This window comes from Aphidius gifuensis, linkage group LG5 (genome assembly GCF_014905175.1).
Source record: "Aphidius gifuensis isolate YNYX2018 linkage group LG5, ASM1490517v1, whole genome shotgun sequence".
Lineage (NCBI taxonomy): Eukaryota > Metazoa > Arthropoda > Insecta > Hymenoptera > Braconidae > Aphidius > Aphidius gifuensis.
Genome location: NC_057792.1, coordinates 15,790,866 through 15,807,880, shown reverse-complemented (window position 1 = coordinate 15,807,880; position 17,015 = coordinate 15,790,866). Strand labels below are relative to the sequence as shown.

Sequence of the window (17,015 nt, the reverse complement as noted above, 5' to 3'; positions counted from 1 at the left end):
CAAATTTAATATGTAATGTAATATAATGTAATAAATTTAATTTACAGTTTGGTGATTATATTAAACCATTGACAATTGAACTTTATATAAAAGCATTGACAACTGATATGAATGAATTGGAAATTCAAAAAGCTAAATCAGATAAAGATAATGTACGTGAAACAGCAGTACGTTTGAGTTTACAATTTTTAAAATTAGCTGATATTGTTAGTGGTAATATTGGCATATCAAGAGAATGTGTATTAACATCATTTTCATTAAATCCAACACGTTCATGTTATGATAGAATATGTGAAATTGCTATTGAATGTGGTAAAGTTAAACCAAATGATGAACAACAACAACAGAAAATAAATACTGATCCAAATATCAAAATTGAACAAATAAAAAATGTAAAAATTGAAACAACATCATCAACAGCAACAACAACAACTACAACAACAACAGTATCAAATTCATATGATAATAAAAAAAATGTATTATTAAAAAGTTTATTAACAAGTCCACCAAAAAATGATATTAATATTTATCCAAAGATAATACAAAAAAATTATCAAAAAATTGATGATTTATGTTTTAATAATTGTAGTGATGTTGATGATAATGGTAAAAATAATAATACAAATAATGTTGATACTGAAATAGAAAATAAACCAATATATAATAATGATAAAAAAAAATTAATTGAAAGAAGTCTTGATGAATTAATTATGATTAAAAATGATGATATAAATTATTCATCAAATTATGATGAAAAATTTGTGCCAAATCAATCTCTTGATGCTGATAAACTTGGTTTATCACCACAATTATGTGATGATTTATCTGTTGTATTGAGTAGTCCACGTTATCATATGTTAAATTGGGTACTTGATTGGAATGAATTAAAGCTACGTTGTGAGGGTTATCTTGATAATGCTGAAGAAATGCGTAATACAAATAAAGAATTAAAATTTTTAAATATTGATTATTCACAATTTAAAGATTGGCCATCTGAAGAAGATAAGGATATATTTTATGGTATTGAAAAAGGTTATGAACAATGGGCTGATATACCATCTGATCATTCACAAAAATTTGATAATAATATTAGTCAAACAAGTGGTAATAAAAGAACAACATCAGCAAGACGTATTATTGATGATAGTAGTGATTCAGATGGTAGTTTACGACAAGTTAGAAGAACAAAACATAAAAAATTATCAAGATTAGTTATATCATCAGAGAGTGATTATGATAGTGATGATTGTAAAATAAATAATAAAAGTAAAAATAATAAATTAATAACAGCAACAACAGTACCAAATTCATCATCATCATCATCATCAACAACAACAGCAACAACAACACTATCATTAACAACAAATAAAAATCGTAATAATAATATTAATATTAATAATAATAAAAATAATAATAGTAATAGTTTAATATCAGATGATACAGAAGATACAAATACACAAGATAGTCAAACAGATAGTTTAGGAAGTGATGGTTGTCGTCAAGATAACAATAAAAAATTAAATAATAAATTGTGCAATAATAAAAAACAATTAATAAATAATAAAAAAAAAATTGGCATTGAAAGAGTATCAAGATTTCATATGATTGTTGATGATAATTTATTACGTAATAATGATGTTACAAATTCTGATATTAGTAATGATATTATAACATTATTTTCAGCAGATTTAGATGAAAATAAAAGAGAAACAATAAAAGCATCAGCATTTACAGCTGTTGCACCATTACTTATTGGTGAAAAAAAAAGTGATCCAAATGTTATAAAACGTTTACGTGAATGTCGTAAACCAACAAGAATTGGTGAAATATTACAAAAAAATATATTAAATGATAAATCTAAAAATGATAATAATACAACGGCACCACCACCACCAACACCACCACCAACAACAACAACAACTACAACAACAATAACAACAATAAATAATAATAATAACAATAACAATAAGAGCAACAATAATAATACCAATAATAATAATAATAATAACAATACGGGTAATAATGCAAAATTTGCACCAATGTTAAGTACATTAAATTTAAATCCAACAATTTTATTAACTCGAGCTGATCAAATTGATAAAAAAAAAATAATAAAAATTAAGAAAAAAAAATTAAGTACTGGTGATTTATCAAATGAATTAATAAATATACGAAAAACATTATCATTTACAACAACAAATAATAAAAATTCAATTGGTACATTTAATAATAATAATAATAATATCAATACTATTAATATTCATAATATTATTAATCATAATAAGCAACAACAACAACAGCAACAACAACATCAACAACAACAACAACAACAACCTAATAATGATAAAAAATTGATAAAAAATAATATTAAAAAACTTAAAATTAATAGCAATAATATAAATAAATTAAAAATTGGTAATAGAAAATTAATAAAAACAAATATTGGAAATAAACAAAATTACAATGATATTATAAAAGCTGTTAGAGATTCAGATATATTAGCTAAAAATGTTCCTGGTTTAACTACACTTGAAATGATTATACCACCAAGAGTTCAATCAACTGTTAATGTAGTACAATTATCACGTAACATTCCACAAAGTCCAAATACTGGTATAATAAATAGTGGTAATACACCACCAAGAAATAATAATAATAATATTAATCGTACAACAAGTATTATTGGTAATATACAATTACCTGGTACACCAATGTCTGGTGGACATGACAGTGGTGTTGGTTTGAGTCCAGCTGGTCATACACCACCATTATCATCATCATCATCATCGAGATTACATGATGTTGGTGATGAAGCAAATCAACCACCTGATACATCACCACTAAATGAAACAGATAATAATAGTCCACGACAAATTGTTATAAATCAACGATTAATAAGAAATAATTCACCAAATAAATCACCATCATCATCTTCATCATCATCGTCATCATCATTGTCATTGTCGACAGCAACAACAACAACTACACCATCACTGTCATCATCAACAACAACAACAGCAGTAACAACGACAACTACAATACCATTGGCAAATGAACAATTACAAATTGTTTGTAATCCAGATGGATCATATCAACTTGCATCAATTAATCAAAATTCAATTACAAATAGAGCTAATACATTGACATTACAAAATCTTGAAGATGGTACTATTGGTTTTACAAGACAACAAATTCATCAGAATAGTAATAGTGTTAGAAATGTATTAGAAAGAATAACAGCTGCTAAAGTTGCACAACAACAACAGCAACAACAGCAGCAGCAACAGCAACAACAACAACAGACAAGCCAAAGTTCGGGTTTGCCAAAATTTCAACAAGCATTTGGTAAAACAATATATACATTGTCAACAGATACAGCAACAACAACTCCTTCATCATCAGCATCTACGACAACAACAGCAGCAACAACAACAACAGCAACCACAAATGATACAATAACACAACAAAAAACAACAAATTTATCAAAAGCAGTACAAACATCAGTATCAAGTACACAAACAAATAGTGGTATTAATGTACAAACAATAACAAGCATTCCAAATTTACAATTACCTGGTGGTCGTCAAATATTAAATATTGTACCAAGTACAGCAAATAATTCTAATATTACAAATCAAAATGCTAGTCAAACATTGGCTCAACTTGTACAGAATGCATCATCTGGTGTAATATATACACATAAAATACCAGTTACAATATCAAATGCTAGTCAGTTAAATTTAATACCACATACAAATACAATAACTGGTAGTAGAACACCAGTTGTTAAATTAAATATTATTAGAACAGCTGGTGGTGGTAATACATTGAGAACAAATATTGGTGAAACATTACAAGCTGTATTGACACCACGTTTACAACAACAACAACAACAACAACAGCAACAGCAACAACAAAGACAGGTACAAGTACAAGCACAACAACAACAAACTCCATCACAATCAAATTCAGTTAGACAAAATATTTTAAATTCAACAATTGAATCACCAAATACTACTGTTAGTTCAACTACACTTGAACAATTACGTGAATTTGAAAGTGTACTTGAACAAGTTAAAGAAAGAAGTACAATACAACCACAACATCAAACAACACCAAATAATTTATCAACATCAACAACAGTACAAACACAAACACCAACACAACAACAACCAAAAATACTTGATGGTACATCAGCACTTGCTCAGCAATTGTTATTATCAACACAGTCATCATCATCATCATCGTCAAATGAATTTACAAGTAATGGAGGAAATACCGTATCATTTCAACAACAAGATGTTTTTCCTCAAAAAGTTGCACTGGCATATATCAATCAAAATACAGGACAAAAAATTGGTAATACAACACCAGTTGTTGTTGTTACAAGTTATTGTCAACCAGCAGCATCACCAGCATTATCAGTTACATCACAAAGTTCATCAAGTCCATGTGTAACACCAGCACCAACACCAATATTATCAATTGGTAAAACACAATCACCTAAAACAGGTAAAAAAACAATTCAAAAAAATATTAAAACATTAACATTGTCAACAACAGCAATCACAACAGCAACAGCTACAACCACAACAACAACAACAACTCCAACAACAGTTACATCATCAACATCAACAGCAACAAGTGCAGCAACAATAACAGCAGCCGGTGTAGTCGCGGCAGCTGCTGCAGTTGCAGCTGCAGCAGCAGCAGCAGCAGGAACAACAACAGCTACAACAACAACAACAACAACAAGTGCATCAAAATCATCACCAATACCAAAACCACAACAAAAACCACAAGAAGATGAACAAACAGCACAAAGAATATATACAATACTTGCTGAGTATGCTGAACAATTAAGAAATTCACCAGATTTAAATAATAAACCAGCACCAAGAAGACGATCAAATCCACCAACAAATCCAAGTCAAACATCATCAAAACGTAAAAAATCAAGTTCTGGTAAATCAAAATCTGGACAACAACAATTAGACATGAGTCCAAGTGCTGATGATCATGGTAGAACAATGGGTAGTGAAGATTCATCAAGTGGAATTGTACAAATACAAGATAGTCCATCTGGTTATTCACCACAAGATGAACCAGCAACACCATCTGGTACAATTGATTCATCAAATGATACAAGAAATATAACAAATGATTCAAATGATGATATTGAATTACCAATTAAAAGAAGAAATTTAATATTAACTGAACAAGGAAGTGGACAAACACGTGCTGTTATTTTACAAGATGGTGTACAAACATCTGGTGTATCAGTTAGTGAAGCAATTGCATCTGTAACTGGTAAATTAACAAGTACTGCTGTACTTGTACCTGGTACAAATTATATATTACCAATGAATTTAGTAAAAGGTACACAACAATTTACCATTGTATCTGGATCAAAATTATTAGCAACAGTACCAGGTGTTAGAACAACAAATAATAGTGGTGTATCAAATGCACTTGTATTACAATCATTTTTAAATCAAGCTAATAAAATAATAACACAACCTGGACAAATTAAACAAGTTAAAATTCCAAATTTACAATCATTAACAACAAATCAAACAACACAAATTATACAACAATCACAAAATACAATAACAACAATTGTACCACAAATAAGTACAAATACAAATACACAATTTACAACAACAACAACGACAACAGCATCAACAGCAAATGATGGTGTTAAACGTGAAATAAAAAATGATACAAAAGATGGACATGATGGTAAATTAATAAATAAACAAACAAATACAATATTAGTTAATAAAACACCAACAATAAATTTAATTCAACGTAATATTAATGATATTAGTGATAATAATCAACAAATATGTGGTGTTATAACAAGTTCACAAAATTTAACACTACAAAATACACGTTTATTTAATACAACTGTTGGAAAATTAACAAGTTGTATAAAAAATGAAACTATTAATTCATCATCATCATCAGCAGCATCAGCAACAACAACACTAACAACAACAACGATAGCAAATGAAACTACTACAACGAAAGCATCATCAACAACACCAACAACACCACCATCATCATCAGTTAATGCAAAACAAGAATTACAAAATGATGATAATAAAAAATTATCATTGCAAGGTGGATTAACACTGTCATTTTCAACTCAATCTGAAACACAAACAAATGGACAAAATAAAAAATTAAAAGAAACAACAATAGCTGAGTTAACAAATAGTGATAAAATAATAACACCAAAAGGTGTTAAAAGAAAACATGATGATACAGGTATTGATGAACAAATAAAAATAGCAAATAATAAAATAATACCAACAAGTAATATTCTTGTAACATCATTACAAAATAATATGACAAATAAAATACAAACAACAATTGTTAAAAAAATTGATACATCATTATCATCAAGTATGGATACAACGCCAAGTAATTATATTGTTTATAATGAACAAAATCAATCAGATAATCAAGATACATCATTAAAACAAACAAATTGTGATGATAATAATAGTAGTAGTGGTGGTGGTGATGGTGGTAAAATTGAAAATGGTAATGTTAGTGTTATATGTGGTAATGCTAGATTACAAGAAGCATGGCAAGATAAATCATCACCAGATCAACCATGGCGTTATAGTACATCAACACAAAATCAAATGACTATTGAGCCACATAAAGTATATACACGTGATGTTGAAACAAATCAAACAAATGATATACAAACAAATAAAAATGATAATAATATTGAATTAACAACAAGTGGACAAATATATCAAGCAAATAGTAAAAAGTTTTTCATCAATAATACACCAATGGATACATTTCAACAATATACTATTAAAACAAATATTATTAATAATAAAAATCAACAACAACAACAGCAACAACATCAACATCAACAACAGCAACAACAAAATAATATTAAAAATGAACAACAAAGATTAGCAATGGAACGTGAAATAACATTACAAAAAAGTTTATCTGAAGAGTGTGAAGATTTAGGTGTTGGTATACCAAGTACAAGTGATTTATTTCCAGAAGCTGATTTATTTTTTGATGCAAATAATTCACCTTATGATCATTTATCACAAGATGCATCATGTAGTCAATCAATTAAAGCATATAGCGGTTCGTATTTTCGGTCGGTGGATTCCTCTAGTGGCAGCAGAGATACGAGTCCAATTGCTGATGTCAAAAATCATGACAAACGCATAAACAATGCCAATAAAATAAATAAAAAAAATAAGAAAAATTTATTAAATTGTAATAAAATTGATGACTATAATGATTCTATATTAACAAATGAAAATATATGTTCAAGTATTGATGATAATATGAGTCAAGATGATGATGAAAATGATGAAGAAGAAGAAGAAGAAAATGAACAAGTATTAGAAAATGAAGAAGAATATGAAATACAACAACAACAACAAGATAATAATGATGAAGATGAAGATGAGGATGATAATAATCAGGATGACGATGATGCAACAAGTTCAGAAACATATAGATTATCACCATCACGTTTACCATTACTTGATAATGATTTTTCGAAAGATGATACAAATCATTTAAAAATATCAAGATCAAATGATTCAAAAATTGGCTCACCATGTTCCTTATCAAGTATACCATCAACAATGAAACTTGATGATATGGATTTAGATTGTGAAAGTTTACCACTTGATACAAGTATTAATAATCAATCATCTGGTAGTTATATTGATGATGATACAGAATTTATGGACACGACAAATACAACAGATGATAATAATATTGTAACAATGTCATCATCATTATCACCAATTGCTGGACCATTATTATCAAATCATAAATATACATATTCAAATAAAAAGCTATCACAACAAAAAGATTTACTTAGATCAGAAGAATATTTAGCATGGGAATGTCCAATGAATGACAGCGATGATGATGATAATGAAGATGATGATGTTGTTGTTGGTGGTGGTGATGGTGGTGATGGTCTTACTGATATTACTGATAATGTTGATGGAAATAATGATGAAGATGAAGAGGAAGCTGAAGGTGAAGACAATGATAATGTTGATTCAAGTTTAAATGAATCTTCAAGTAGTCAACTTGATGATAATATTATTACAAATGGCATTGAATCATCATCAACATGTAATTATATAAATTTGAATAATACAAATGAAACATTAAATGATACTGATAATAAAAATAATAAATTAATAAATTGTGTTAATAATAGTGAATTAAATGAATCTAGTATTTTATCAAGTGATAATAAAGATTCTGATAATTCAGATGATGAAAAAAATTGTCATACAACAATGAATGACAGTGGTGATTGTCTTGCTAGAAGATCAAGTTTACGTGGACATGTTAAAAAAGGTTGTACATGTTGTAATGGTTTACCAGATAAAAAAAAAAATAATCATACAAGTGAAAATAGTAAATTTAAAAAAAAACAAATTATTGGAAATAAAAAAAGATAGTCTTATTATATAACAATGTATTCTATTAATTTTAATTTTTTTTTTTTTTTTTATTATTGTGTAAATGATGATAAATAATTGTTTTTTTTTTTTTTTTTTTTTCCTTGAATTTATGTCATTTATATTTTGTGTTGAAAAATAAATAATTAGGTGTTGAGTAAAACAACAAATTACAGATTTTTAATTTTAAGATATTGATAATTTAATGTTAATTGAAAAAAAATTAAGTTTAATTAAAATTTATAGCTTGATTAATTTAAATCCAATGGATAAAAATTGTAAATAATTAGTAAGCTTGATCAGTGTATATCAGACTTTGCCATCAAAGGCGCAAAGAAATATTTACAATAAATAATTATGATTAACTCAATGCGCAACGGAGAGAGAAAAGAATAAAAAATAAATAAAAACAACAAAAAAAAAAATAAAACAATATAAATTTAACTAATGTTCTTCTTGATATTTAAATTTATTCAATAATTTAATAGCATGAAGATTTATTAGATGTTCTTCATAATGCGTAGTTAATCGTTTTACGTTTAGGTGTTATTGAAAAATAATAATAAATGATTGAATAAAAAAAGTTTAAATAAAAAAAATCGTAAAAACAAAAAAAAAAAAAAACAACAATAAAAAAAAAAAAACATTGTGAATTATTTTTTAGATTTAATTTTGATTAATGAATGGAAAATTAATAATTTTAATTTAATTTTTAAATGATTAATTAAAAAAAGACAAAATCACGTTTGAGAACCGTTAGAAGAAAAAAAAAAAAAATGCAATCTAGTCAGGCGGTGAGGCTCGGGTTGATTTAAAAAAAAAAAAAATTAAAGAGAATTAATTAAGTTATTGAAAGAAAATCAAATTAATTATTATCATCATAGATTAAAATGTATTTTCCCTCGGGCCAACCAGAGACTTTTCTTTTTTTTTTTTTTGTTTTTTAATACCATTTTAGTGTTAAATGATGAAAATTAAATTTTTTTAAAAAACCGTTCCTCCCTTGCTCTCGCCTTTGCAATTTATCAATGTGATTATCATTCACTGATTTATATTTTTTTTTAAAATAATTAAAATACAATTTTTAAATAAATAAAATTCGTTAATAATTATTATTTATCCTTTTATTATTCAATTTTATTTTGCAGCCATAAAAATACTTTTTTTCTTTTTTTTTTTTTTAAATTCATATTTATTTATTTATTTATATATTGTTTGCTTGTTTTTTTTTTTTCTTTTTTTTTCGACAAGTGGCTAAATTGTTGAGAGCAGTTTTACGTCATATTTTGTAAAAATTCATTGTGTACATTCAGTAGGTAAAATGATAATTTAAAAAAATATATAAAATTCATAAGATGTTATGTAAATGTATATCAATCATATATCGCTGCACTTTAGTACAAAAATATTTTGTTTTTTTTTTTTTTTATCAATTTTCATCGAGGAAAAAAATTTAAAAGAAAAAAATTAATTTGTCATGAATAGTAAATTTTTTTTCTAAATACTGCATTTTTTGTAAAAATATTGACTTCATGTGAATTAATTGTTTAATTCAATATGAAAAAAAAAGAAAACAATCTAATAATAAGTTTTTTTTATTTAATTTATTTTTTAATTAATAATAATTTATTTACTTTTTTTTTTTTAAAATAATTTTGGTGACGAGAAGGAAAGGAGCGGTGAAACCTGTTCCAAATTATCAGTCATTGAAAATAATATTTAAATAAAAAAAATTACTTTTGTTACTTAGTTTGATTATTATTGTCAAAATAAAAAAATTATTTGTAATATAAATTTAATAATAAAGATTAATAATATTGATAATAACGTGCAAATGTAGATACGCGATTTTGTGTTAACATATTTTTTATTTTTTATTATTTCCTATTATTTATAATTGAAAAAACATATTTAATTAATTTTAATTACTATTTTGTGTACTTTTATTATTCATTTTTATTTTTTAATCAATATTTTCATCATATGAAAAATATTAATTCAATAAACTTTCTATTTATCCATGACCTTGTTTTTTCTTTTTCTTTTTTTTTGATTTAATTATTTCTTTGTGCAATTTATAAAAATAATATTATTTCTTGCATTTGGTTATTTATTTTTTCTTTTTTAATTTTTAAAAATAGACTGATTATTATTTACTTATATAAATTATTATTGTTTTTTTCATTTATTTCTCTGTGGTTTCATCGCCAGTAAGTTTTTCGTTTTGTAGAAATTTAATTTAAAAATTGGAAAAACTTTTTATCATAAAAATAAAAAGTATATATATTAAATTAAAAAAAAAAAAACAAATCTTCTATCTTCCTGTACATTAAAAAAAATAGTTAGCAACATCTCTGAGTGTATAAAAATAAAAAAAACAAATTTAAAAAAATCATAATTTTGAATGTAATTATATTTGCAGTTATAGATTCATATTTTTCAACGACGTGATGAATGAGAAAAAAAAAAAAAAAACGTAATGCACAAATATTGAAAATGAATAATAATAAATAAAATAATATTAATTGAAAAAAGTGGTGAATGATAAAAGAGAGAAAAAAAAAAAAAAAACAATTTGATTTCAGTCGATGAAAAAGAAAAGTAAAAAAAATTTTTCGAAATCTATTTGTTTAGTTGTACCAAATGCATTTAATAAAAAATAAAAAAAATAAAAAAATTTGAATATTAAATAATTTAAAATAAAATAAAAAACAAGGTATATATAATTTATTTATTAAAAAATAAATAAATAAAAACAGAGTTTTCCAAGGCTAACTCCAGATACTTAAACTGCTTTAAGGCCAATAATATTAAGAAATTTTTTGTAATGTAATTTATAAAAGTTGATGAAATATATTGATAAATAAATATTAATAATAATATTGTGCATTTTTTTAGCACGAAAACAACAGTATTTCAAGTGTTTGTATTTGTCATCGTGACAATAAATAAATTGTCAAACTAAACGACAAAAAGAATTTAATAAATAATTAATTATAAAAACTAAAGAAAAAAAAAAAAACATTAAAACGCTTCTGAATAAGTCACGATGGACAATACAATAATCAAGCTATGATAATAATAATAATAAATTAATACAAATAAATAATAATAATATTAGATAATTAATATGTACGTCTGTATTTAAATAGGTTAATAATTAATTAGCACAAATGAGTAAGCGAAACCAGGTGAAAGTGGGTATGAACTTTTGCAGATGAAATAATTTTTTTTTTTTATTTCAATTTTTTTTCTTCTTGAATATGATTAAGAAAAAAATAATAAATGAGCACAAAATTGCGGTATGATGCTTTGTAATTGAAGATGAATAAAATGTTGATGAAAAAAAAAAATAAATATGAAATATTATTTGAATAATTAGACGACAATTTTAAATACTAATTGTAAAAAAACAAAAAAAAAAAATTATATATTATATATGAAAAAAAAAGGGTAGCAATGATGTATTGATTTAAAAAAAAAAAAATTATTATTAATGATTGATTTATTAACAATGTCATAGGACATAATCAACAAGACACAATGTTTATCTTATTTATTTATTTAAAAACTAAATAATCATAAAAAATTTAACATTTTGAAATACCAATGTGTATATAATATAAATATTTATTATATACAAATAAATAAAATATTCGTAGTAAAATAATAATAATGAAAAATTTAAATAATTTATCAAATGGTACCAAAATTGATTTAAAAGAAAAAAAAAAATATATAAATCGTAAACTTGTTTAACAGCCAGTAAAAAAAAATAATAAAAATTCAATTAAATTTTTAATTGACATAAAGACGTTAGTGAAATAAAAAAAATACTCGAAATTTAAAAAAATGACTGTACAGAATGCTAAACAAAAAAAAGGATGAAATTTAAAAAAAAAAAATACATGTCTGATATCATATATATCCTTTTTTTCAAATGGAAGTATTAAGGGTTGCATATTGTAAATAAATGAGACATATTTTCTATAATAAGACACGTTGTTCACTAAGATTAACGGTCTCGAAAAAAAAAAAAAAAAAAAAATTTAAATAATAATTATTATAATTAAAAACGTAATGCAATATTATGGTAATTCTTTCAAGACTGTAGGATAGTGTTTCATCAGTTTATGTAAACGTATCAATAGAAGAGGATCCAACAGAATATAAATGAAAAAAAAAAAAAAAACAATTGTGTATTTAAATAATTTTTTATGTTTAAATTTAATTATTAATTCCTATCCATTAATTAATTATCATTATTTGTTTATATGTTATTAATAGCTAGCATGAATTTTCGATGGAAAAAAAATTATTATTTTTGCAGTATACATATATTTCGACAACGAAATAATTTATAAATTTTTATTTCGATTTATGTATTTTTTGTTGTAAAAAGAGTTGAAATGTTATTTTTATTTTGGATTATTATTTATTTATAAAATATAATTTATTATCGTTCTGGAAATTCAATGACTGAATCATTAGCAGATGCAGCAAGATAGGTCTCTTCTTCTTGGTAGAGATAAAGCTGAGGTGAAGGACAAGCAGTACCACTCGTAAGCTACTAAGGATTCTTTCCATTTTATTCTGATTCTTTCATTGGTAGGTGGTGAATATGTAGCACTCAATAGCTGTTAAGTAGTGTTACCAGCAGTTACCAGCCCCATACACGTATATACACGTTCATATTACTAGTTGTAACAGCGTTACAGTTCAGTTGGATAGCAAAATACGATTTTAAAGAATTAAGGTTACACACCACGTGGCAATTGACTTCATCCCTGAACTAACTTTTTTAAAACGTTAATTACACAACAGCTTTATTAGACATTTCTATATATTAACGAGTTGTTGAGGTTGAATACTATTTTATTCACGTGAATCGGAAAAAAGGTATAAAGTGCAATCAATTTATCAAATTGTTTACATTAAATTTTTGAATTTAGTATTTGATGGTATAATAATTCATTGATTTTTTTTTTGTTTTTTAAAGTTAATCGAAAATAAAATATGAAGACTAATCCAAGTAAGATGGATATGGAGACTGCAGATTTAAGTCCTACCGAATGGCTTGAGGAATTCATTAAAATTTCGAAAGAAGAAGTAAGTTTTAAATTATATATATTATATTTTTGTAGCTACTGTTAATGTTTATTTTTAATTAAATTAAATAATAAACTAATTTTTTTTCTATACAGCTTGAGTTATCAAAAAAATCCTCAGATGATAGACTAATAATGGTATCTCATTATGGGCCTGTTGTATATAATAATGATAGTTATTATGATGATGATGATGATGATGATGATAATTATATTAATGATGATGATGCTGATGATGGTGATGATGATGATAATGATGATGATGATAATTATATTAATGTTGATGAAAATAGAAAAAAACTATTAGCACTGCAGTATGATTCGCGTATGATTCGTATGGCTTCTCTATTTGCTAGTCAACCACGACTCGAAAAAAGTAAGAAAATAACAACACTATAATTTTTAATGATAAAAAAAAAAACTTTGTATTACTCTAAATATACTAATGAAAATATTTAATTAATTTTTCAGTATGCAAAGATTGGAATAACGAGTTTCTTTCTTCATGCTTTACAAAATATTCCTTTATTAGCAATGATGAAGATTCAGTTAATGAATTACATGAAAAAGCAAATGATCTCGAGTATCTAATTAATCTCTGTGGGAGTAATTTAACTCGTCTAGATGTTATGCAATATCCTACTTCTCAAATAATGCCAATAATCAATGCTAATTGTCCAAATCTTGAGAAACTTAATTCAGCATTCAAAGAAATAATGAGTCAAGATTTTGAAAATGTTTTTTCTAATATGTCCCACCTTAGAGAGCTGACGATTGAATATAAATGTGAAACATCAACTCTACCAATGACTTTAGCCAAGTCATTAGAACAAATTGGTGGAACCTTGAAAAGTTTAAAACTTTCTTATGACTTTCAAGTTATTGGAACCTGGAAAACTTTAGAACTTTCATATGAACGAAAAAATATGTTCTTACCAGATTCATTGGCTTCGGTAAGTTTAAATTTTTAATGAACATTATATATGTATTACAATAAAAAATATTATTTAATTTTCAATAAATTATTTATTTATTTTTCAGGTATTTCCTCGACTAATTGCTTTGAAATATTTAGCAATATCTGGTTTTGGACTAAGTCAACTATTAGTCCAGTCGATAGGTGATATGAAAAATTTGGCTGAACTAAGTTTATTCTCTTATTGGCCGAAAAAACATCCAATGCTTGATACCCGAATCAATATGTATCCAATTGGGAATTTGAAAAATCTCGAGACGTTACATATTCTTTGTGATTATGGTGTTACAGATGAATTTTTGATTAATCTTTGTAATAATGCTAAAAAATTGGAGGATTTACATATAATTGGCACAAATATTACTGATATTGGTATGAGTGCAATTGATAATTTACAAGAATTAAAAAATTTCGATATTGGTTTGAATGGTACTCGTCCAGGATTAAGGCACAATGAATTTATCACTGATGAATCAATTCAATGTTTATTCAATCAAAAATTGTACTCCTTTAATATATCAAATTGCATTAAAATCACTGATAAAGCGGTAATTAAACTTGTTGACAATTTACCAAATTTAGAATATTTATACATTAGAAATACAAAGGTAACTCGTGAAGCTGTCAACAAAATGTACAAATTAACAGAACATCGTCTAAAACCATTACGCGTATTGGAAAATATTGAAAATGTCGATTGATTATTTTCAAATCATCGGTGGAATTAAATAATGTTTGGTTATTTATTTTTTTTTTGTAATTTTTAAAAATAGACTGATTATTATTTATATAAATTATATTGTTTTTTTTTTATTTATTCCTCTGTGGTTTCATCGCCAGTATTTTTTTTCATTTAAATAAATTTTCGTTTTGTAAAAATTTCGAAAAACTTTTTGATATAAAAAAACGTAAAAAAAAAAAAACTTTGTATTACTCTAAATATACTAATAAAAATATTTAATTAATTTTTCAGTATGCAAAGATTGGCATAACGAGTTTCTTTCTTCATGCTTTACAAAATATTCCTTTATTAGCAATGATGAAGATTCAGTTAATGAATTCCACGAAAAACCAAATGATCTAGAGTACCTACTTAATCTCTGTGGAAGTAATTTAACTCATCTCGATGTACACGGTTATCCTACTTCTCAAATAATGCCAATAACCAATGCTAATTGTCCAAATCTCGAGGAACTTGATTTAGAATTCAAAGAAATAATGAGTCAAGATTTTGAAAATGTTTTTTCTAATATGTCTCACCTTACAAAACTGTCGATTAAATGGCAATGTGAAACATCAACTCTACCAATGACTTTAGCCAAGTCATTAGAGCAAATTGGTGGAACCTTGAAAAGATTAACACATTCATTTCGCTTACAACAAAATGATATGTTCTTACCAGATTCATTGGCTTTGGTAAGTTTAAATTTTTAATGAACATTATATATGTATTACAATAAAAAATAATATTTAATTTTCAATAAATTATTTATTTATTTTTCAGGTATTTCCTCGACTAATCGCTTTGAATCATTTAAGTATAAATACTTTTAAGATAAGTCAACTATTAGTCCAGTCGATAGGTGAAATGAAAAATTTGGCTAATTTAAAATTATACTCTTATCAGCCAAAAAATCAGTCAACGTTTGATACCCGAATCAATATGTATCCAATTGGGAATTTGAAAAATCTCGAGTTGTTATGGATTGATTGTGATTATGGCGTTAGAGATGAATTTTTGATTAATCTTTGTAATAATGCTAAAAAATTGAGGAATTTAAAAATAATTGGCACAAATATAACTGATATTGGTATGAGTGCAATTGATAACTTACAAGAATTAGAAATTTTTAATATTGGTTTAAACGATTTTGGTCCTCGATCAGAAATCAATGAATTTATCACTGATGAATCAATTCAATGTTTATTCAATCAAAAATTGTACTCCTTTAATATATCAAATTGCATTAAAATCACTGATAAAGCGTTAATTAAACTTGTTGAAAATTTACCAAATTTAGATCGTTTATTCATTAGAAATATAACTGTAACTCGTGAAGCTGCCAAAAAAATATCTAAATTAACAGAACATCGTAAAAAACAATTATTGGTATATGAAAATACTAAAGTATCAATTTTCAAACCATCGGTGTAATCAAAAAATGTTTTTTTTTAGTCTAAAAAAAAACTGAAAATCAATCAACATATATAATCAATATATGTATTTTTAATCAATATATATGACGACAATTAGCATAGAATATGTATTAGTAATTACCCAACTGGCAGGACCAAATGTAGGGTCAATCATTATAAAATCATTTACATGATTCATTCAAATTATAAAAAGTTAGACGTTTTTAATATCAATTTTTAACATAATAATCTTATGAATCATCGAATGAATACACATTGGAATAATTGAGAGCTCTTCTTGATGATAAAATTAAA

The 17,015-nt window shown here is 25.1% G+C and overlaps 2 protein-coding genes and 1 long non-coding RNA gene across 5 annotated transcripts in view; all 3 read left to right on the top strand.

The window, feature by feature from the left end:
* The window catches only part of LOC122857845 (serine-rich adhesin for platelets-like), a 32,254-nt gene extending 20,474 nt beyond the window's left edge, over nt 1-11,780 (top strand). For all 3 annotated transcript variants that reach the window (XM_044160279.1, XM_044160278.1, XM_044160281.1), the window contains one exon: nt 48-11,780. In XM_044160279.1, coding sequence (XP_044016214.1) covers nt 48-8,480 — 8,433 coding nt within the window. In that variant the 3' untranslated portion in view covers nt 8,481-11,780. The remainder of the gene's footprint in view (nt 1-47) is intronic.
* A 1,090-nt stretch (nt 11,781-12,870) lies between these two features.
* Nucleotides 12,871-13,786, top strand: LOC122857844. The gene is made up of 3 exons (XR_006374265.1): nt 12,871-13,379; nt 13,480-13,589; nt 13,685-13,786. It is a non-coding gene; the product is annotated as an uncharacterized LOC122857844 (long non-coding RNA).
* A 41-nt stretch (nt 13,787-13,827) lies between these two features.
* LOC122857843 lies at nt 13,828-15,280 on the top strand. The gene is made up of 3 exons (XM_044160277.1): nt 13,828-13,964; nt 14,060-14,541; nt 14,630-15,280. The coding sequence occupies exons 1-3, from the start codon at nt 13,916-13,918 to the stop codon at nt 15,263-15,265; spliced, it is 1,167 nt and encodes a 388-aa protein (XP_044016212.1). The 5' UTR covers nt 13,828-13,915; the 3' UTR covers nt 15,266-15,280.
* Nucleotides 15,281-17,015: the final 1,735 nt, after the last annotated feature.